At 45.7% G+C, this 22,611-nt stretch overlaps 1 protein-coding gene across 3 annotated transcripts in view; it reads left to right on the forward strand.

The window, feature by feature from the left end:
* Positions 1 to 810: 810 nt before the first annotated feature.
* Positions 811 to 22,611, forward strand: part of LOC144101260 (fatty acid synthase-like) — a 118,069-nt gene continuing 96,268 nt past the window's right edge. The window contains exons 1-5 of one of the 3 annotated variants that reach the window (XM_077634353.1): positions 811 to 911; positions 15,949 to 16,087; positions 19,442 to 19,768; positions 21,479 to 21,679; positions 22,383 to 22,505. In XM_077634353.1, coding sequence (XP_077490479.1) covers positions 885 to 911; positions 15,949 to 16,087; positions 19,442 to 19,768; positions 21,479 to 21,679; positions 22,383 to 22,505 — 817 coding nt within the window. In that variant the 5' untranslated portion in view covers positions 811 to 884. Of the gene's footprint in view, positions 912 to 14,287; positions 14,619 to 15,948; positions 16,088 to 19,441; positions 19,769 to 21,478; positions 21,680 to 22,382; positions 22,506 to 22,611 lie in introns of those variants that run through there. The other 2 variants (XM_077634352.1, XM_077634354.1) reach the window with 2 other exon arrangements.

Raw genomic sequence — 22,611 nt, forward strand, 5'->3', positions numbered from 1 at the left:
GCAAATTATGTCAAGTTACTACATTCCTTAAGAAAATATTAAACACAGGTTCAACAATGCCGTCTTGAGGCATCGGGCGTTTTATGCTTATCATAGACTAAGTAGGGCAATTAGGCGTGTCGTTTTCGTTTTCATACTATAGATAGCTTCCAAATAAAGCTGAAGATACAAAAGCAGGGCTGCGAATATCAATTTTTTCTTTAGTGATATGTGTCGGGTAACACTATGGAGCGCGGTCGAAAAACCGGTGAATATACCGAGTTTGCACTCCAGCTTGAACGCGTCTAAATTGAGTTCAGGTGATGACAATGATGATTCAGTGGGCCTGGCTATACTAAAAAAAAATTGGAACTTGTTATAACGCTATGCTTTTCATAAAGCCTGTCATTCTTGCGCATTTTTTTACTTACTTTTTCAGTACATTTAGAGAAGATAAGAGTGACCCATATAGAACTGCGGTAACCTGCGTCCAATGGGTTTGCAAATTATTTCGATCGCCATCACCACTTTGTGTATCTTCGCTCTTTGCACAAGGCGCACGTGTCACGTAATACCTTTTATATGCGCTCCCAAGCCACCGCCTTAAAACTCGAAAATATTTTATTCACATTCGAAAGCGTCAGTCGTGTCGTGGTGGCATGCCTATATATTTCTTTTTCTGCCCTTCCTTACGATTCCTTACTCCCCTCCCCCTCAGCGCCCTTCATGTGTCTACCCGGAGGGAGAGAGCGCACCTCCATTCTCTTTAAAACCTCCTCCTCCTTTGCACTGTGCACTTATGGCTGCAGGGCTGGCCAGGTACCGAACACTTCGGTCAAAACGGCCTTGTACGCATATGCACAATTTGCTGCTCGAGGCTCACGGCAAGACTTGAGGGGTTCACAATGAGGCCGAGCCGTTTACGGAGCAAGGCAAGTTATTCTATTACAACTCGTAAATAGTCCGTGCAGCTTCTTCTTAGCTGCAACATCTGTAGATCTTGCCAGCGCTCTAGCCCCGTGCTCTAGAACCTATAGGCTTTACAAAATACTGAATATGTTGCTTCGTTACCAACTCTGTCCACGCGTGTCCATGTCTGTAGGATTGTGTGAATGTTTTCAAGACAAGGACTGCAGTGTACTTGCGCCCACATTGAACTTTTGGCTAAGCTATTAAGACCAATCGGGTGAGGTCCGAACGCGAAACAGGAACCGTCCAGAGAGATAAAATAGGTTTTCAACACCAACACTCGGCCCGTCCACCAATAATTCCGTTTATCATTCCTTTTCCAGAACGTTCCATACACATTGCATTAAGACCGAGAGAAAGAAATGTTTTAGACATAGTGTTAATATCAGAAAGAAATCCCGACGGATAAAGTGTGTGCGCTTTGTCAAAGTTTGTGTGTGTGTGTGTGTGGGGGGGGGGGAGTCTTGTGAATGGGGTTCCAATGTCTTGTGAACATACAAGACATTGGAGCCCGACACTGTTTCCAGAAAAGGGCAAGCCGCAGTTTAATCACTGTTCTAATCTTCTGCTGCGTCAGCCCAGCTGGCGTAGCAAGACAAAGGAAACACGAAAAGCGAACACGATAACAGCTTTTTATTTGTGTTAACTTGTTCTGACTTAATTCTTCTGGCGCCGCCTCACGTTCGTACTCTTTTCCATTAAACACACATGTTGTGCACTTATATAGGTAGTTGCTGGCTTGTCGCCTTTTCGCCTCATAAGGACTACTCGATACCCGCCGCGGTGGCTCAGCGGATAGGGCGCTCGGCTACTGATCCGGAGTACCCGGGTTCAAACCCAACCGCGGTGGCCGCGTTTCGATGTAGGCGAAACGCAAAGGAGCGGGCTGTGCGATGTCAGTGCACGTTAAAGATCCCCAGGTTATCGAAATTATTCTGGAGCCCTCCACTACGGCACCTCTTTCTTCCTTTCTTCTCTTAGTCCCTCATTTATTCAATAAAGGCTGAGTTTGGGCGAGTTGGTTTACCATACTGAACGTAAAAGCGCAAAAAACAAGGACGTAGAATAAGACACACAACACGAGCGCTCACTTCCAACTGATCTTTATTACATGCAAGAAATAGATTTTTATACTCTCGATAATGGCTGCAAGGCATTACCACAGAGTAGTGAAAGATAAATGAGTCATCGAGCGTCACACTTGAATGATAAAAGATAGGACATCTCTTTTTGTTAGAGCAGAATTGACGGAGCACTTACACAGTCATCCCCAGCTTGAGGCGCTGGAGATAGCGCGAGCTGGGGATGACTGTGTAAGTGCTCCGTCACTTCTGCTCTCACAAAAAGAGATGTCCTATCTTTTATCATTAAGTGTGACGCTCGATGAGTCATCTATCTTTCACTACTCTGTGATATAGCCTTGCAGGCATTATCGAGAGTATAAAAAATCAATTTCTTGCATGTAATAAAGATCAGTTGGAAGTGAGCGCTCGTGTTGTGTGTCTTATTCTACGTCCTTGTTTTTTGCGCTTTTACGTTCAGCCCTCATTTATCCCTTCCCTTACGGCGCGGTTCAGGTGTCCCCTGATATGTGCGACAGATTCCGCGCCATTTCCTTTCCCCAACGACCAATTTTCATTTTCATTTTCTGCCCGATGGGCGCTGCACGTCTGTTGTCGATATTTCGGAATCTGGGCTCTGGTGTAATGAACACTTGTATGAAGCAAGAACCGATATTGCATAGTCAAGACATTAGAGTTCCATATGATGCCTCAGAGACTGCGGATTCGATCCTAGTCGCGGCGGTCAAATTTTGATGGAGACAAAATTCTAGAGGCCCGTGTACTGTGCGACGTCAGTGTAGGTAAACGAACCCCAGTGGGTCGAAATTTCCGGAACCCTTCACTACTGCGTGCCTCGTAGCCTTAGCCGCTTTAGGACGTTAAAGCCCCCATAAACCATAAACCTATTGTCCAGAGTGACGTGATGTTCCACGCCCCGTGCGGGGCCCTCCAGCATATTATGTTGGAGGTTGAGGAGAAAAGCATCTTGGCCAGAGCGGCCTGCCTGAAAGCCCAGTGTGTTTGCTGGGAAGAGCTGGTCCTCATCGACGCGATAATTGAACCAGAAAAAAACACCACGCGCCACATTAAACTCTTACCAGGGTTACCCACCTGTGTAATCATCACGCTTTAGCTTGTAAACACATGGGTAGTCTACAGGAAATAGTTCGAACCTAGCTGGTGCTTCATATCAGACACGTCAATCACGATATGTAAAATTTCCAGATGCAAGTGGCAGCTCAAAAGCATCCACAAAACGCAGTGCAGCTTTTTACGCATGTCAGCATGCTTTCTCCTCCGGTAGTTTTTCCTAGTAGTGCCGTGTAGTTCCAAGTCTCGAGACCGCACTGCACTCGGCAAGAGAATTATCCATTATAACGCATGCTTGGCCATGACGAGAAGAACAAGCCAGCCACATTGCGGAACGCAAATGCTCTAGTTTCATTCCATGGTAAATCACTAACCCTTGTAGATAGCAAAGAACGTACCAGCAAAAATGCTCTAATATCCGTTATGCGTGTCGATGTCGGAACTCTGATTTCTCTAGCCAATGGCCGGAGCACAGAGGTTTAGAAGGTCGACTGTTCGGAGCCAACATATCCTCCTAGGAGAAAAAATGTACGCCGCTGAATAAGTACTGAATCTATAACACTTCCTTTATGAAGGCCGCTGACAAGCGAACAAAGCGGTGCTTTCTTTAGTGTTCATTGATGCCTGAAGCCACCGACGCAAGCCCGCTTCACCACCTGACTATCCCTGACACTCTGATAAACGGTATCAACCCAGGACGACCCCATAAAAGCGCCGCAATTGGTTATTCGGGACTAGCGTTTATCACAGTGTCAAGGACACCTGGCCATTACAACTGCTGCCGTATGAGATCGTAGCAATACGGGCAGCAAACTCGTCAGCTGAGAACACAATCTCCACTTGACAGTTCTACAACTTTTATGTACAAAAAGAGAACCGAAATTTTTTAAGGTCGCGTTGGCAAACAACATAAAAAAATTATAAAATGAGAAATGGTTTTTGACCTTTCTCTACAGAACACAGATGTAATACAGAAAATGAAATGTGCCTAAAAAATAGGCGACGCTGGAGCTGACAGCAATTCATAGCATGCTCTTCACTGAGGGGCACTGCAGCTCACAGCGAGTAATTGTATCTGTCCCTGAGCCGTGAGCTGACTGGTGGAATCCTTGTGCGCACTGCAAAATTTCAAAGGGCTCTCGATAGTGGGACACCCAAAAACAAGTTCGAAGCACGGCTGACACAGCCAGTATAGCAGTAAAAAACTCCGAGCCAATTATTTTATGAACCGAAACAAATTACAAAAAAGGCTCTTACTGGAATCCTGGCACGTTCAAACTACACCGAACAACATCAACCGTACAGAGGGAAACCTGCCCGCAGTATATGCACAGGGGCTTCACTGTGGAGCTCAAACAAAAGTCCCTATTGGCCGCATCCCCACAGTCCCTGAAAAGGTTCCCTGAAAAGCTGTTTGAGGTTCGCTATAATATGCGCTTGCATTATATCGAGTATACACCACCAAGCGTTCATTCCGCCACGTATAAGTCCCCAAAAGCGATTGCATTGCAAAAAAAGTTTTGTCAGAAGAAAAATGCAGATGGTCCGTGCTAGGTGGCCATCAGTGCACGGCTGACAGCTTCCTGAGTAGCACATTCAATGGCCTGGGCTTGAACGCCCAGGTCTGAGCTGACCAACACGGCCTCCCATTGCTCCAGAGTAGGTAGGAACTTGTAATAAAGACCCCGGTGGTGGCTCCTCTTTACAGTTCCACATTATGCGATCGAAACGGGCTATTTCGCCACATACTGTACAACCCGGGTCGTAGTCACCGGGATAAAATTTTGATAGTAAGTAAGGAGTCATTAAGGATCACGTCTGGAGTCGCCTCCAGGTGGTCTCCTTCTCCTGGAGGACGGCCTAGCATCATATCACGGCATTACCTCAAAAGCGAGCCGATCATCTGCAATATATTTCTTAAAATTCGCGCTTCTACGCCTTAGCGCGACCAGCGGTGCTGGGCTTTCTCCTCAAAATCCGCGCGCAACGCGACATGCAGCGCTCGTTTCGTCAGTAGCGGAGAACTATCATTGGTTAGCTGTGCCAACTTTCTGACGTCACGCAGCTACCATGGCCGCTACCATAACGGAAGCGGAAGTGAGAGGGGAGATAATCAAGCTCAAAACTAAATCGACTCCAGGCCCGGACGGAATAACCAACAAAATGCAGAGAAACCTGGATGATGAGTCGATCACTGCTATAACTAAATACATGCAGCAGGTGTGGGAAAAGGGGAAGCTACCAAAACAATAGAAAGAAGCATCATTCTTATTCCCAAACCTGGAAAGCCCTTAAAATTGGAGAACCTCAGACCAATCTCCCTTATCTCAAGCGTAGGGAAGTTGATGGAGCATGTAATCCAAACGAGGCTTACCAGATGCATGGAGGACAAGAAATTATGGTCAAACGAGATGGTCGGATTTAGGCCAGGCCTAAGTACTCAAGACGTTATGTTGAGATTACAACATGACATCAGACTCTCGGACTAAGGACACAAAGGCAATCTTGGGATTAGATCTTAAGAAAGCTTTCGACAATGTAAAACATGAGGCGGTCCTATCGGAACTTCAGGAGATCGGTGTAGGCGGCAAGATATACAACTACATTAAAGACTTCCTGTCTAATAGGACAGCCAAAATAAGATACCAGGACCTGGAGTCAGAAGAAATAGAGCTAGGCAACAGAGGTACACCACAGGGATCGGTCCTATCCAAGCTCCTCTTTAACCTAGCCATGAGAGGCCTCCCAGCGAAACTGGGAGGAATCGAGAACTTACACTTTACCATGTATGCGGACGACATAAATGTCTGGATAAACAAAGGCAGCGATGCAGAGATAGAAAACAAACTTCAAACTGCGGCAGACACAGTAGTGGAGTACGCGGCAGGAAGGGGGCTAGCCTGCTCGCGAGAGAAGTCAGAACTCTTAATATACAACCCGAAATCTTTAAGATTAAAAAGGGATAGCAATCTTAGCATTATGGTAGGAGGCAAACCGGTGCCTAGGATTGACAAGATAAGAATTTTAGGCCTTTTTATTCAGGAAAATGGATACAATGATGAAACAATAAAGAAACTGGAAGGATATGCAGCGCAAGTAACTGGAATATTCAGAAGAATAGCGCTCAAAGGGAGAGGACTCAAAGAAAGGAGCCTAATAAAATTGGTGCGAGCATACATAATCAGTCGACTCAGCTACGCTAGACCATACCTTAACATCCGGGCCACAGAAAGAGATAAGTTGGACTCAATAATTAGGAGGTGCTAGAAACGAGCGTTAGGAATACCCATAAGCACCTCAACGGAAAGACTCCTAGCTATGGGGATACACAACACGTGGAAGGAAACGGCCGAGGCGATCATAACAGCTCAGCAGGAAAGACTTAGGCAGACATATACAGGCAGAGCCATTTTAGGCATGGTAGGATTGCAGGCAGACAGAGGCATGCAGCAAAAACAAGACATTCCGAAGGAGGTCAGGGAACATCTCAGAATAGACCCACTTCCAAGAAACATGCACCCCACCTTCAACAGTGAGAGCAGGGAAAAGAGAGCCGAAGCACTCATGAGACGCTTCAACGAAATGAATAAGGAGACGGTAGCATACACGGATGCGGCGAGCGGTAGACTGGGAGCAGCTGTAGCCTCAGTGGTGGATGGCAAGGGTACAGCAATATCAGCAGCTACGATACGCAGCCGCAATTCGGAAGTAGCAGAAGAGGCAGCAATAGCGCTTGCTTGCGTGGGAACAGAGGCAAACTATATAATAAGTGACAGTAAAACAGCCATCTACAATTATGGAAGAGGTAGAATCGCATCAGAAGCGGTGCGGATCCTAACGGGGAAAAAGATGAATAGAAAAATTAGCCTAATATGGGCACCAGCTAATACGCAGTACCAGGCAATGAAGCGGCGCACCTTCTAGCTCGAGATCTTTACCTCCAAGCAGAAGCGGAACCGCCAGATTGCAAGGAACTTGACGAGAGACTACAAACATACACAGAAATCAGAGAATTACAGAATGCAGAGAAGAACTGTCCCTCCTCCGGACAAGGAGCTCGGTAACAGCGAGGCAGTAACCTGGAGAAGGCTACAGGCCGGAAATTTCATAAACCCGGTATGGGCGTCACACGTCCTACAAGACGAGGACATAGAAGATAAATGTAAAAAATGTGGAGAGAGGGGGACCCTCGACCATATAATTTGGCAGTGTGTACACTCCCCAGGGGCGAAGGAAGGAATAGATAGTAGAGAAGCCTGGGAAACCCTTCTGCAAAGCGCGGACCCCGCGACCCAGAAGAAAGCCATCCATCTGGCGGCAGAGGCCGCGAAGAGCCAACAACTCTTTGCCTGCATCTAGTCGCGGAGGCCCTGGCCTCTGCCCCTAGGCCTGCGCGCCAGGGGTAGGGAGTAGAGGGCCTCCATTTCTGATGGAAATAAAAGTTTTTGGAACTGGAACTGGCCGCGGCCGGAAGCTCCGCCCCCGGGAAACTCCCGCGCGCGCCGGCGGAGGGGCCGAGTGGGTGGGGCCGGCGGAGGATCGAGCGTAGACATTTGAGTGTGCAAAAGGGACGAGAGGAGAGAGAAAGGCGCGAAAGCGCAGATATTCAGATTGTAACTACAGATAGCTCAGCTTCCACAAAACGCATTAAAAAATTCTTGCTGTAGGATTTTTCTGAAGCGGCGTCTTTAACATGCTAGGCATACCGACATTATTGTGAGCCCCCTTCAGAGCCCCTTTAATCCTCCACCCCCTACACTATTTCTATAAACAGCGCCTTATATCATTGCTCTCGCAGTTGTTATTGCTCAATTTAGTGTGCACTATTTGCCAAGATATACAAAGGCCTCGGGCAGTTTCAAGCTACTTGACTTGCAAAAACTTGAAAGCAGCTGTGTGTCTACTAGTTCACCGCTCCCTTTTCTTGTGGGGCTATTGTTCAGAAGTTCAGAAGATGCAAGTAGCGCTTCGCCTGGGATACTTTGATTTCTTTCGAATAAAGGCTAGCGCTTTTTAGTCATTCATTTGGTCAAGCAGTAAGTTTCTGGCGAAGGGCTGTTGAAAACATGCATTTGTCTTGGACGCTCCTTCTGTGCGTAAACTTTAGCTGCCCCCGGGTTTCTTCATAATTGCTAGCGCGGGTAAGCATCACTGCACAGTCAATTGCCTACGACCACGTTTTCATTCACATCATATCAATATTTTTTGACGGGTGTAACACTGTTAACGCGCAATTTTTTTATAGAGGAAGCAGAAACTGGTGACGCAATTGCAGCTGCTAATGCCAAGACTGAAAAGCAAAAATGTTCAATGCCAGAAAGGTCATTTACCTGGAGTTGAACGTTATTGCGAACGGCGTATTAGATCCGCCACGGAACAGAATGGCAAAACTTTTCTTTAGTCAACATCATCGATCTCTGCTCTTCTGTGCGAATATGTCCCATTCTTAGAGGCTTCTATGGCATCACTTATGCCTGGCGGAAGTGTGTTCTCAATTTCTCAGACACCCTAGCAATACGCAATGCATAACGCCTAATTGCGGTCGCACTTGAACAATTCGGGCTATCTCTAAAGTACTCGCCTGACTGTAGAGCCCTACCCTATCGAATTCTTCCGCGGAGTGATTATTTTTATTACGCCTGTTTTCTTCGTACCTCATATGGAATTTCGTATGCATTCCGTATGTCTTTAGTAGGACTCGTAGGACATAGTACACTGAAAGCACTCACAAAAGCAACGTAATGAAAACGGGTGATTTATTACAGCATGCACATCATGCAGACACAGCGCGGGACGCGTTTGGACGTTAAGCAACAAACACACTAAAATCTCGAAAATGTTTTATAGCGTACATAATTTGAGTCCGTAATATGGCTCAACCACCCACAACCTCATCTTCAGCTCGACAGCCGGGTGGCATAGGAATTACCGTGCAGTAGAACTCAAGGTACGCAACCGTTATGCGATGCAGGGGCTTACGACCGGGGCCTCCTTGTGGAGGACAGTGACCACGTCATGTCGGCCTAGATAAAGAAGTTCCGGTGTCATTAGGTTACCTATTTGTACATGCAGCACCCCTGTGTACTGCTGCGCACGCACAGAGCCGGATGTAATTAAAGCTGACGAACCAGCATCCGCTGTTTCGGTTTAAGTAGATGCAGCAGCTCACAGACCACCTGCAACACGATAATGTCAGCAGCATCATCAAAATCTTGTGCAGGATGTAGTCCATAGGACGCCAGTGTTTACGGAGCTTATTGCTTTACGGCGCTTCGCAGTCCCGACACTGGCCTAGCGCCGTATTGTTCAAATAACGAGCGCTGAATAGTGACAGCATGTAACATGAATCTATATTTCATGCCTCGGGGGGGGCGACGTTTGGGGTTACGTTCGCAGGCGTTCTGTCTTACGCCTGTTCATGCTTTTTTTCGCCATTTTACGCTTGATGTATTCATTCCCAACAATTATGGACAAAACCATTTTTGAGCTGAAAACCTTTTATGAACGCAATTTTTTTCACGTAATGTAAGGTTTCTCCATAGCAATCAATATATCAGCAGATCACCCGACGGCAATCTTACATTTTTTTCCATCAACTTTTTTGCGAACGTCGAAAGCGTTTCCCATTGGTTTTCTATGGCAGTCCTAACTGTTCGATGCGATCCATGGAAACACTTTAATAGAAATATTTTGCTACATATCAGAATAATGGACCATTACCTTCAATATTTCCATAACGGTATCTTACGATGCTCCAATTTTCAAAATTTTTGTCCCAGAAAGCTGGACATGACTTACAAAGGGCAGGTGATAAAGCATCAAACTTTCTGTGGTGGCGACAGTCGAAATTAAGCACAGATGCTAAAAAATCCGCGGAAATCGAGATAAGACTATCACAATAACTAGGCTATCACATTTATTTATCATTAGGTTTCTTTGGGACCATCTGCAGGCTTTCAGTGCTGGTCGCCTACGCTTCTTCAGAGCTACTTTCTAGCGGGCGACTTAGCTAATAGCAATATTAGTGTGAAAGTTCAGTAAATCTAATATATTTTTTCTTCGGCGATTGTTTTTTGTTTACATCTCTTACATATTCAAAAAAATGCTGCAAAGAGCAAACAAAAGTACTTTTCCTCCGGTCATAAAGCATACGACGGCGCCGAATACTTGACAGGTCTGACCTAAATGCTTATGTGAGCAATCCAAAGCCAGAACTTCGCCTTGTATACCGTATTATATTTACGTTTTGTTAGCGTTCACAGTTTTGGATTGCACGCCTGACGGCAACGTGAAGGGTAAAAGTTTTCTCTAGGACCTTTGCTTTTGTCTATTTAGTTTAGCCGTACACTTGTTCACCGACTAATGTATCACCATAAACCAACGGGTCCTGCGTCATTTAGCAGAGCGTGTACTGCTGTCCAAAGTACGTCGCCTCAGCTGACATCTGTATCGCGAATAGTAATACGCGAGCTCTATTATTGTACCTCTGGAGGCTTTGCCTCTCGTGCTCGTAGCTCAGGAAGACAAGGTCAGGCCAGACATGTTAGCGTCAAATTACATATTTGTGACGGCGCCCTGTAGCCTCTACATGGCTCAGCAAGCAGAGAAAAAACATACATTTGCACACTGAATATAAAAAGGGCTTAACAATCTGCGCGGTGTGACAGGAAATAAACTATTAGAAGACATGAAAGGGCATCAGCACAGCATCCTTAGAATTCGACAAAAGAAAAAATAGACAAAATAGAACCAAATAACAAAATAGACGTAATACTAGCGTCAAGGGAAGAAAAAAAATCGGTTTATGGGGAAAGGAACTGGCGCATTATCTGGCATCGACACCGGAACCGCGCCGTAAGGGAAAGGATAACGTGCACTGACATCGCACAGCACACGGGCACCTTATAGCGTTTCGCCTCCATAAAAACGCAGCCACCGCGGTCGGGTTCGAGCCCGGGAACTCCGGATCAGTAGCCGAGCGCCCTAACCACTGAGCCACCGCGGCGGCTCAGTGAAGAAAATTCATTTATTTATTTATTTATTTATTTATCCAAAATACCCCCAAAGGCCCTCATTTGAGGGTATTACATGGGGGGGGGGGGGAGTAAGTACAAAGCATTGTTATAAGGTTAAAGATATTGCACTAAAATAAAATAGAAATCACAAAATATTAATCATAAATAGGCATTCACAGAAAGGGTCGCAACAATGCACATAACAGCAAAATTTGAGCATAAATAACAGCACCGCTAGAAAAAGAAAAAGACAACACTGGAAAAAGGTGCGCTGAAGTACAAAAAAAAATATAAAATAAAAAGAAGACAAGGCGGAAGAAAAGAACGCTCAAAAAATACCTTTTTAGTTGTTGAAACATGATTGCATAAGATGTTGGAATTTATTTAGATCAGATTCAGTGGCAATTTCTGATGGCAAAGCGTTCCATTCGGTTATTGTGCGTGGTAAAAAAGAATAGGCATAATGGAATGACTGGCAGTTAATGCATTTAACTTTGTAAGGATGATCGCGACGTGGAAAGATAACTGGCGGTGGCTGAAAGAATTCATCATGAAGGGAAGGATGGTGATAAAGCTTGTGGAAAAGTGACAGACGGGAAATTTTTCGGCGCAGTGCTAAGTTATCTAACTCGGCTTTAGTCTTCAATGAGGTGACGCTGGTGTAACATGAATAATCAGAAAAGATGAATCGCGCAGCACGGTTTTGCAGGGCTTCGATGTTACTGATGATATAATTCTGATGAGGATCCCAAATGGCAGACGCGTATTCGAGTTTCGGACGGATTAATGTGGTGTACGCTAGTTTTTTCACATGTGTCGCGGCCTCTTTTAAATTATGTTTGAGAAGTCCGAAAGTACGGTTAGCGGAGGCAAGAGTGAGATTAATATGATGATTCCATGATAAGTCGGATTGTAGGTTAATGCCAAGATACTTGTAACTTGTGGTGAATTCTACACTACACTATTGGCATTATCAGAAGCTGGTAATGCCATCAACTTAATGTCATTAAAGCACGAACCCCAAGCCCTATTATAGCTGGAGAGTCAAACTAAAATTCCAGAAGGGTTTCCCGTTCTACGGCACGAAGACAGCATTTTGTAACTGGTAGTACGCTGTGCCTGTAGTCTGTCTCCTGGATGTAACATTTTTGCGCTGTGTGTTAGAGCATAAATTGGACGGGGGAGAAATTGAGAAGATGAAGAAAAGATAATTGTTCGCAGTGGTGCTGAAGCTGTATGTAGTGTGCACGAAGCCATTGTTCAAATACCACTTCACGTACTTGGGTGTTTATTCATAATTTGGGCATCAAGTGAGCAGCTTTGTGGGTGCTATACTAGGTTATCAAAAAAAGATTTTCAAGCAGTTACGCCTCAAATCTGCGGCGCGTTGCTCATAGAATGCGAATTGAGCAACGAAGACTCATATTGTATGTATTAATCATGTATATAGGTAGCTAAAATTGTATATTTCGTTATTATTCGTGAGTTTTGACTTCAAATATAACAGATAAGTGTTGCCGTAGGTTGACGGCTTTCTATGAAATGCACCATTCTTAACAATGCAGCAAGGCTTTCTATGTTTTGTAGACCTAAAATCTCAGATTCAAAACAACAGAGAATACAGGGATTCTCTAACGTGATGTATATTTGATATATGAGCTCACTTGATACGGAAATGCGCGATTTCATAACGCCAGTAGATTTAAAGATTCTTGCGTGGATCTGAAGAAGAGTAACCTAGCTTACCGTTTCTTCAGAAAGAACAACTGAAAATTTTAAAATCGAAACGCGTTCCACCGCGCATTTCTGAAAGTGTGTGTAAATGTCAAAAAGATCAGCCTTGTGGCAAGGCCTGAAAACTGTACATTCAGTGTGGAGTACGCCTAATATACGCTCTTTAAACGGATTCAAGATGACAGCTTACGACGTATAAAGTCTTCTGTAAATGAACTGAAGATGATAGATGGCATTGCTGGTGTATTTGAGATCGCTTGAATGTTCTCAACAATTAAAAAAAAGTGGGGTTTCTGGTACGCAGTTTATTAGCTGTGTACGGTACATGAGGAACGTTGTACCAAATATTACGTAAAGAAAATAAAGTGCAACCCAAACTTCTGGCAAACAAATTCTTCATCTTTTGGCTGTAACTCCATCTTTGGCAAGTAACCGACAATAACCGGCGGTGCAGGGCCAACGCATGCGCCCACAAGTGCAGGTCGTGTGTACAAGGCCTTGTCGAGGAATGTAGAAGACATGCAGATACACAAAAGGCGAAGGCGCAGGTGTCATGGTAACTTCACAAGAGCTGCCCTGGATAGTTGCTTGTATATTTCCCAATAGACCCTCCAATACTGCATAAAAGTTTTCATGAAGATCTTACGCTTTACTTCGAAACACTATTGTGGCCACACTCTTAGGGCTTCGATGGTATCGTGTGAACATAATTGCGCAATTTATTCATTTTTTAAAGTTGGCATACATTAACTTGCAGTACGTTGCAACTCAAGCGTTTCCAATTTTTCTAATACTTTGACGTCAAACTGCCCATTTTATACGCACAACACTGTAGCTTTGAGGCAAAAAATGCTTTAAACTACAATCCGCAGCGAACTCAAGCGAACAGTCTAGTGGAACTATGGCCAGGCAGAAAACAAACCAAAACTGAGAAAAACAACCATGCGAAACTGTCTGAAGTTCTTCGGCAAAATGGTACCACTACTACCATTTCCCAGCACCTCAGACAACTCAGCCATTGCAGGAACCACAAGTGAAGGCGCAACAAAGAACAAGGTGTGGTTGAACAACGACAGCCACCCGGGAATCAATGTTGCGTGGCAACGTAGAAGCACTGGCTCCTCTTTTTGGTCTAGCTGATACACTGACCTTCCTTTAATTTGCCTTGTTTTCATTTTCTGCCCCAGCTGTGACCGACAGTGCCTCGTCTCTTCTCTAGTGAAACGTTGCTGTCACAACGTTTGTCTTTTATTCGGCCACTTTCATTCGAAACGCGTCATTCTTTTCGGTATAACTCCTAAAGTCATTCACTTATGCGGAGCGCCTGTGCAGCATACAACACGAACGTAAATTCGTTACCTGCCAGGGTATGACAAGGTCACCTCGTCAGTAATCCTTCACGCGCACCAACGTATTTGGGTTGCGCCCAAAGGTCTCGGGCATTCGCAGTTTAAGCGCCTGACTGTTTAAGTGAGCCGTCGCGCAGGATGCGAGGGCCGTCCAGCACGAATAACACGCTCACCCCTGCTGGCGTTCAAGGACGGTTTCGCATTGCGACAGCGATATACTGCGACGGCCACATATACTGTTCTGGAGCTTCGCAGTAGTCGGTGCGGCCTCCTGTTCATCCTGAGCCTAGGCGTACGGCAACCAACTGGGCGATATTGACGTTCACTCACAGTGGCGTAGAGGTTTGGAGGAACGCACAAGCTGCTTTGCGTTTCTTGACCGCTTTTTGAACAAGACTATAGCGCTCTCTGAAAGAATGGTAAGTCTGTACCCGCAATGGCTACCAGACTTCGGTGGGATCGTGGGGTGTGGAAGGGCTGGCTAGAGCAAAATCACATCATAACTGCTCTCTCCGACCTACCGTATTAATGCTACAGATCATGGGTGGGTTGCGATTCCTCAGTAAAAGACCGCCTTATACATGGACGCAACGGAGACGTCAAGGGACGCATGCCTGCGTGTATAAAGGCAGTATTCCGACCATTACTGTACATGTCTTATATATTATAGACATGTCCTCTAAAAGTGCATTCTGCTACTGTGGCCCAGAGGTTAGCAGCTAGCATACCTCTTCCGACACTGAATGGCTCGCGAACCACAACTCAAGCCCTTCTTGTAGCAGGTTCGACTACAAGCACTTAGTCGATATTTATTGCTTTAACTTTAGGTACGTAGCAGCTCTAGCTAAATCTTGATTTCAGTAAAGTCATGTCTTATCCGCAGAAGCAGCATGTTAAAGGGAACACGTAGACCATTCCCTCTTGCTAGCTGTCGGCACCTGGGGGTTCTCGATTCAACGGAGTTAAATCCATACTCAGCGAATACACAGGATGCTCCAAGTACAAGAGTAGACACGTGGCCGCAGCATCGAATTCTTTATCCCGCTTTCTTCTGGAGATGGTGCAACACTTTTCCAGGTCTTCTGTGAAAAAGCTTGGCGGTGAGTCTCGCTGCTGTAGCAAAATACTCATGCACTTCTCCCCGCCTTGCCACCCTTTCGTACTCCAGCGTAAATCATCTGTCCCATGCCTCAGTAAGCGTCGTTTTAGCTTGGTTATAGTGCCTAGAATTCTGGGCACTATAACCAAGCTCTAGGCACTATAACCAAGCTAAAACAACGCTTGGTTATAGTGCCTAGAATTCTAGGCACTATGGTTCGGTCCTCCGTTGAGACCGCAGCAATACTAGATGCGCTGGAAAGGGTACTAAAGGTGGACACTCTTTCTCAGGCATCCTCTTCCAATATTTGTCGCCGCAATATACCACTTGCTTTTAAATTACTGCCATTTCCCTGACGCCAACCAGAAACCATTGATCCAGTACGTTGAGCCCTGAACGGCGGAGCAGAGATCTCACTTACTCCCTCAACTGTGTTCCTGATAATCTGGCCAAGGATTTCATCAGTTCTTAATATGCATTCCGATTCACACTACTTACTGAATCCTACCATCCTATCTCGGGCGCGATTTCTTTTTCAGCCGCATTGTTGTTCAGGGGCCCATGTGCACCCTTCAGTGCACGCGACCACTTACCACTACGATTTAAAGTGTGTCTATTCTTCTCAGCGCATTGCTCTTGCATCTCATCAGGGAACTATGGTGGACGAGGATATCGTCATCTCAGGGATGTCGGGACGTTTCCCTCAAGCGGACGACGTTGTGGCGTTCAAGGAGAAGCTCTATGCTGGCGTCGACATGGTCACAGATGACGAGGCTCGCTGGCCTCGAGGTAAGTGTCCTAGCATAAGTAGATTCTTCAGGGAGTAATAATAATAATTGGTTTTGGGGGTATAGATAGATAGATAGCTGCCAGGAAGAAAGAAAACGAAAGTGCACAGGCCTGCTCACTGGCTCAAGACGAGCCACATTCGCTACCACGTGCAGATAGCAGGAGAGTTGAAAGATCGGATAGAAAGACAGGATAGTAAAGACGCGCTAAAGACAAGGCCGATCCCGGAGATAGTGCAATACCGGGCCAACCGGTGGTGGGAGTGAAGCATCCTTCAAACTCTCCGCCACATTTTCAAAAATAAGGGAAATGAAATGGCGCAGTATCTATCTCATATATTGTTGGACACCTGAACCACGCCGTAAGAGCAGGGATAAAGGAGGGAGTGAAAGAAGAAAGGAAGAAATAGGTGCCTTAGTGGAGGGCTCCGGAATAATTTCGACCTCCTGGGGATCTTTAACGTAACTGCCAACTTTCTACTAGCCTCCTATTCATACTCTAGCCACTTGCCCGTGTACATTAAGGAGAAATTTTCCTGGATATAATATATTACACAGAGCGGACAAAGCGCGATGTCGTTCTAGGGTGATGGAAGCGACTGAACAGTGCTGACTGGACGGAACATAGCACGAACACATGTGTTGACTAGTAACCAAGATTTTGTTTGCTAGTCAGTGCATGTGTTTGTGTTCTTCTCTTCCGTCCAGTCTGTTAGCATTGTTCAGTCTTTTCCATCAACATGCGCCGACCAGCACGACTAAACCCTCTTCTTGGGTTATGGGGCGACATTATATTACAAGCCTGGCTCATGGAGATTGTAACACAAATACAGCTACCAAAATGGCGAATAATTAAAACATGTTTTAAAACAAGCCGTTCCGTGAACACAATCGTACACGACGAACTTCCTTCGGGTAGTTCTTGATGAGCGTATAAAGCACTGAACGGTGAACGCATGGGGCCGTAAAGTTTTTTTTCTATTTGTTACAGCATATCCACTTATCCCTTGGTTACCAGTGCACATAGTCGTATTTGTGTTGTGGCTGAGCTGCGCTGAATATTCAACCATTAGGTGTGAACGGGAAAGCAAAGCAATTAGCAAGAAGTAATATGAATAAATTAAAGCACGGTTCCACAGTCTGGAAATAAAATAGCAGTTTTCGGTAGGTAGCGAAGCATTGGAAGTAGTGAGGGAATACATGCATGCAGGTAGTGACAGGAGATCCGGAGACGAGGGTGACGTCCTTAAAAAAAGAACGCGGTGAAGTGCATATAGCCGGTAGGCTCGGTCATGAATACTCGTGTCCCTGAAGAGAAAAGCATGCAATAGTTATATCTTGAGTGTACTTCCTGATACAGCCTGCTCTCACAGGCACTTTCATGGCGCATAAAAAGGGCACGTCGAGCCAAAAAAACAATTTACAGTCAGAACATCTGGTTCCGCCCTTGTTTTTTTTTATTCCGTCCGTGTCCATACGTGCTCAACTGTTTTCAAGTCACACATATCATGAAAATAAAATGATGACAGCTAAATGAAATATGGAAAGGAAAAGTACTTATGTAAATTCGAGAGAGGAGAAGCGAGCAGTGTAGCAGTGGAAGAGAGGTCAGGGAAGAAAAGCGAATTAATGACATCCTACTTGAGATACGAAACACGTTGTGATAAGACAAGGAAACGGATGGTTGCCTAGGATAGCGGACTGGTATCCTAGATAAGGCAGGCGTACCGAGGGAAGCAGAGAGGTGAGCGATAAGGTAAACAAAACCTTGCGTAGGCAGCATCAGAGCAGGTGGCGCAGGCCAGAATTAATTAGGCGTGTATGGGAAAGGCGTTTATCATGCTATAAAGTGTCTTGAGTTTATGAAGAATGTGTTATAGTTGACCAACCTTTATTTTAGGCGGAATACCTTTAAACTGTCTGCGCCCACTCTGCGCCGCAAGAAATTTGTTCTCATCCAGCTATGCCCTAATCTCGAGCGCCTGCGGTGGAAAAAAAACGTCTTCGACCAGGCGAAAGCTATTCGGTTGCGCATCAAACTGTGTATCGGTTGTGAAACCGCCAGTAATATATGGACGGCAGGGTGACTGCAAGGGAAATAGGAGGTAGGCTTCATAAATGTTGTGAATTTCTGTGCTGGACTGTGCCTTAACCCGAGCTCACCATGGTGATACTGGAGAATGAGGCTGTTAAGCAGGAGTGTTGCTGAATTCAGAGGCGTACGCGGAAGAACGGCGGATGCTACCGTGGCGCTAGATCTTTTGATCACTTAAACATATGGGGAAGCTGAGATCTCAATCTATCCCATCTCCGCACCTGTTCGGATGGACAAAGCTGTGAATTGAACCAATTACGGTCCTCAAACCTCTAACTTCGTTAGAAGGGGCCTTAGCATTTTGCTGCAATGATCCGGGAAGCGTGTGACGTGCTTGAATAATAGGCAGAATAAAAGTAATTTGCTGGGAATTAACAGGTAGTAATTATTGCGTGGTGAGTGATACGCGAAGAGGAGAGTATCCGTGGATCGCATTCATGCGTTTTGAATGTTCTAGTGTAGAGAAAGCACAAGCCATTAAGAAGTTACACACTTCGTTACACTAGGTAGTGCCGAAAACAGTATGAGACAGTGGCGGTTAGGGAGTGCCCCTCGTTTATCTGGTATTCTGTAATGCTGGGTTACCTTTCGAGCCTTCCATTAGTGAACGTTGGTAGTCATTGATACTAGGGACGGTACGTAAAGTCTTGCTAAAAAACGAGGCCAATAGGTCATTACGTCTTAAATTGTTTCGTCTTCCGTATAGCATGCGTGGCATCATGCTCATCGGCATTCGACACTCAAATCTATTACGAGGCGAAATTTATCTTAACTTTCGGTTTGTGATTGCTGAAGGTGGTGGTTCATGTAATTACGTGGGCACAAAAGCGCATAGCACCAGAGTGACGTGACGTGACAAGTGGTGAACAAGCTGACCTCACAAATGGCGAAAACTGACAACCCAGAACCGTCGCCATAATGTGAGGCCAAGTACTAACGAGGCATAAGTTTACCAATGAAGATTGGTTTGGTTTATTGAGGTTTAACGTCCCAAAGCGATTCAGGCTATGAGGGACGCCGTAGTGAAGGGCTCCGGAAATTTTGACCACCTGGGGTTCTTTAACGTGCAATGACATCGCACAGTGCACGGGCCACTAGAATTTCGCCTTCCTAGAAATTCCGCCACCGAGGCCGGGATCGAACCCGCGTCTTTCGGGTCAGCAGCCGAGCGCCGTAACTACTGAGCCACCGCGGCGAGTGTTTACTAATGAAGAATAATTTACCCCTGCCTCCATGCTAAGTGATTATAATTCTTTGCAGGTCTTCTGGGGCTTCCAGGACACATGGGTACCATCCGTGACCTCACGCGTTTCGACGCCCAGTTCTTCAGCACGCCGCCAAGGCAGGCGGATGTGATGGACCCTCAGCTACGGCTGCTCCTGGAGACGACCTACGAAGCCATCGTGGACGCAGGCTACGACCCCGCGACCTTGCGAGGGAAGAAGGTCGGAGTGTTCGTCGGCAGCATCGCCAACGAGATGGGCAGCGCTCTTTACGCCGACCCCGATAAGGCCGACGGCTACGTGCGGCTTGGGACAACCTTCTGTTCGTTCTCGAACCGACTGTCATACTGCTTCGATTTTCGAGGTACGTCAGTCATTTTGACGAGCGAGCATTTCTTAGTCCCGTCGCCATCTCATGAAAACCATTTTTTTTTAGTGTGAAAGCGCTGACATCCTCATCGGGAGAAAAATGTGGCGTCGGTCATAAAATTCTCATTGGGGCCGGACGGAAGGACCGTGATCAGAATGCATAATTCCAATTTTCTAGAGAAAAGTTAGGTGAACAGATCTTAAGTGAGGTCACTTCCGTTAAAGGCTTCGAAAACTTTTATTGTTGTGACATTGCCAACAAATAATATAACTAGGTGTTCCTATGCATTAATTCGCTTCCTTATCGATGCTCGGCACAGTATTGCAGTCACGCATCGCAGCATTATAGTTGAGCGCTATTTTATTGTTCATTGTAAACTTAGCTAACCACTCCAACCGAATACGGAAACAGTTAACTTAAGCATGCTCGTGCGCGTAAAATTTTAACGTGAGCTTTGCATCCATGAATAGGTAGATTCTCGTCAGGGTGTAATTTGAGGGCGCTAAAACGTTTTGTGAAGCCGTTTGCCAAATTGTTACGCACTGCAACTTGTGGAACAGAGCTGGCAACTTTTATGTACTCTCTTTGCCACAAGTAACTAGTTATCGAGGATTGTTTTTTAGCCCCGAAGTGACGCACTTATTGCACCTTGTAGGCCCCAAATGTGTGTAAGTTAAGGAGAACGCTTCAGATGACGTTTCAAATAATTTTGATATTTTTCGGTGGCGTCAATGCTCCAGTATAAGGCTGAGAATAAAACCCAGTGCCTGATTACTTTTTAAAAACAAGGTACATGGTCTCACGGGCCCGGGCTTCAAAGTGTTGGAGCGTTGGTATCGGTGATCATGATCGACCAGCCGCCAATTTATGAACTAATCACAGTTTCCTGCCTTGAAGTGCTCCCTCGAAGTTAAATATTGTTTTCCTTTTGTATTTTTATTGGGCTGACCTAATTATTTTTCACGCTGCTATTAAAGAGATAAGCTGGTGATGTTCAATCCTATTCATGCTGTAGATATTAGTCGTTCTTGGAGCCATGAACAAGAGATAATAAACTATGGCAGCCTAAAATAAGTCCGCATTACTAGTTTTGAAATATTATCTCGTTCAGCAGTCATTAACAGTGGCAGTTTTGCTGCAAAACTTTTTAAGCCCGGAAATACTTTTGAGTAAGACGTAAAGCTAGATCCGCCTCTGCAGCCTAAGCAGGTAGGGAAAAGCGAACTTCCAATGCCAGAAAGATTAAATGTCTTCCTGGACACGGCCTGGTGTGGCGGACTGTTTTCAGAAATACACCAAACCTGCAAAATTTTGTCGAAGGCATGAGAAGAACAATACAGCAGCGGTGGCCTAGTCGTTTGAGCATCCGCCTCGCATGCGGAAGGTGCGGGGTGATCCCCAATGTCGCCGGTGCCCACCGGTGAAACAATTGGTACAAGCTTTCCCGTGCCTCGTGCTCGGCTTCTTTAAGGTGAAATGCATTGGAAGTGGGTCTTTGGCCCCACCTCGAGTAAGAACACCTTGAGTCATGGCGCTCTTTGGCCACAGATGCCCTTGCGCCATAAAAATTCATCACCATCATCATCATCATGAGAAGAACACTAAAACTACACTTATACTCAAACAAACGCGCCAAAGGCCCTGCAGTTTGTATTACCCAGAGCGCCTCAGATAATCAGTGAAGATTTCTGCTGCTTCGTTTAGGGCCCAGCTTGACCGTCATCACGGCCTGTTCATCGAGCATGACGGCACTCAACCAAGCCGTGCTGGCACTGCGAACGGGGCAGTGCGAGGCAGCCATCGTAGGTGGCGCTAACGTCCTTCTCAGCCCCACCACGACGCTGATGTTTGTGCGCCTTGGCACATTGTCCACAAGAGGAAAATGCAGAACATTCGACGCTGAGGGTAAGTGTTGCAACGTCGGTCTCTCCGCGGTGTCATTCCTTCTGCGTGATAAGGTAAATTCATCCATGCGAAAGTAAATAGCGCAAAAGAGAACGCTTCAAATATGTAGAAAATTAAAACGCGATGTAATGAAAAGTTCATATGCGGAGCAGAAAATTGACTGGGATTTTTTTCTCTGAATTCGTTGTTACTCAAGTTTGAATTATTCACAAGGCACAACGGCATGTTATGTTCGTGCCTGGCTACTGTAACTGAGAGATTGCAGTGACAGCGACGAAGGCCTATTTCTTCGCTACTATAAATATTCTAAGGTGTTCGTAATGAATAGTGCGCGAATATATTGCCTTTTTCATCTTTCGGATGAAAGAGAGTTGAGGAAACATGAGCCTGCAACAAAGGTAGAAGTAAGAGGTCAGCTTCAGCAAAAGCAGGTATCTGTGCCTAACAAGGAAAACTCTTGTTGTCTGCGTACCCCTAAAAATGAGAGGAGGAACGAAGGTACTTACGAAAATAGCTGGGAATAAAAAGCTGAATTACAAAACTTCATACTGCGCGAGAGTGGGCCTTAAAAGACAGTTAGAAAGAACATTCCCTCTGATGTACGATCGAATCAGATTTTAAGAACATTCTGTTGAACTCGTAATGAGGTTCTTCGTAAACTCAAAGACCCCCATAGTGACGAACTTTGGGCTTCTTTACGCAGCCGACGGGTATGCACGGAGTGAACTCGTCGGAGCTTTGTTTCTGCAGCGCGCATCCCAAGCCCGCCGTGTCTACGCGAGGTTGGTTCATATCAAATCCAACGAGGATGGATACAAGATAGAAGGTGAGCCTCATTTTGACAGGACAAAATAGCGGCGTTGTGAGCACCGCTGCCGGGGAAGACCCTGGGGTGCACGGCACTCTGTGACACCTAGAACTTGCATGTCAAT

This window comes from Amblyomma americanum, chromosome 8, assembly GCF_052857255.1.
Source record: "Amblyomma americanum isolate KBUSLIRL-KWMA chromosome 8, ASM5285725v1, whole genome shotgun sequence".
NCBI classification, from domain to species: Eukaryota; Metazoa; Arthropoda; class Arachnida; order Ixodida; family Ixodidae; genus Amblyomma; species Amblyomma americanum.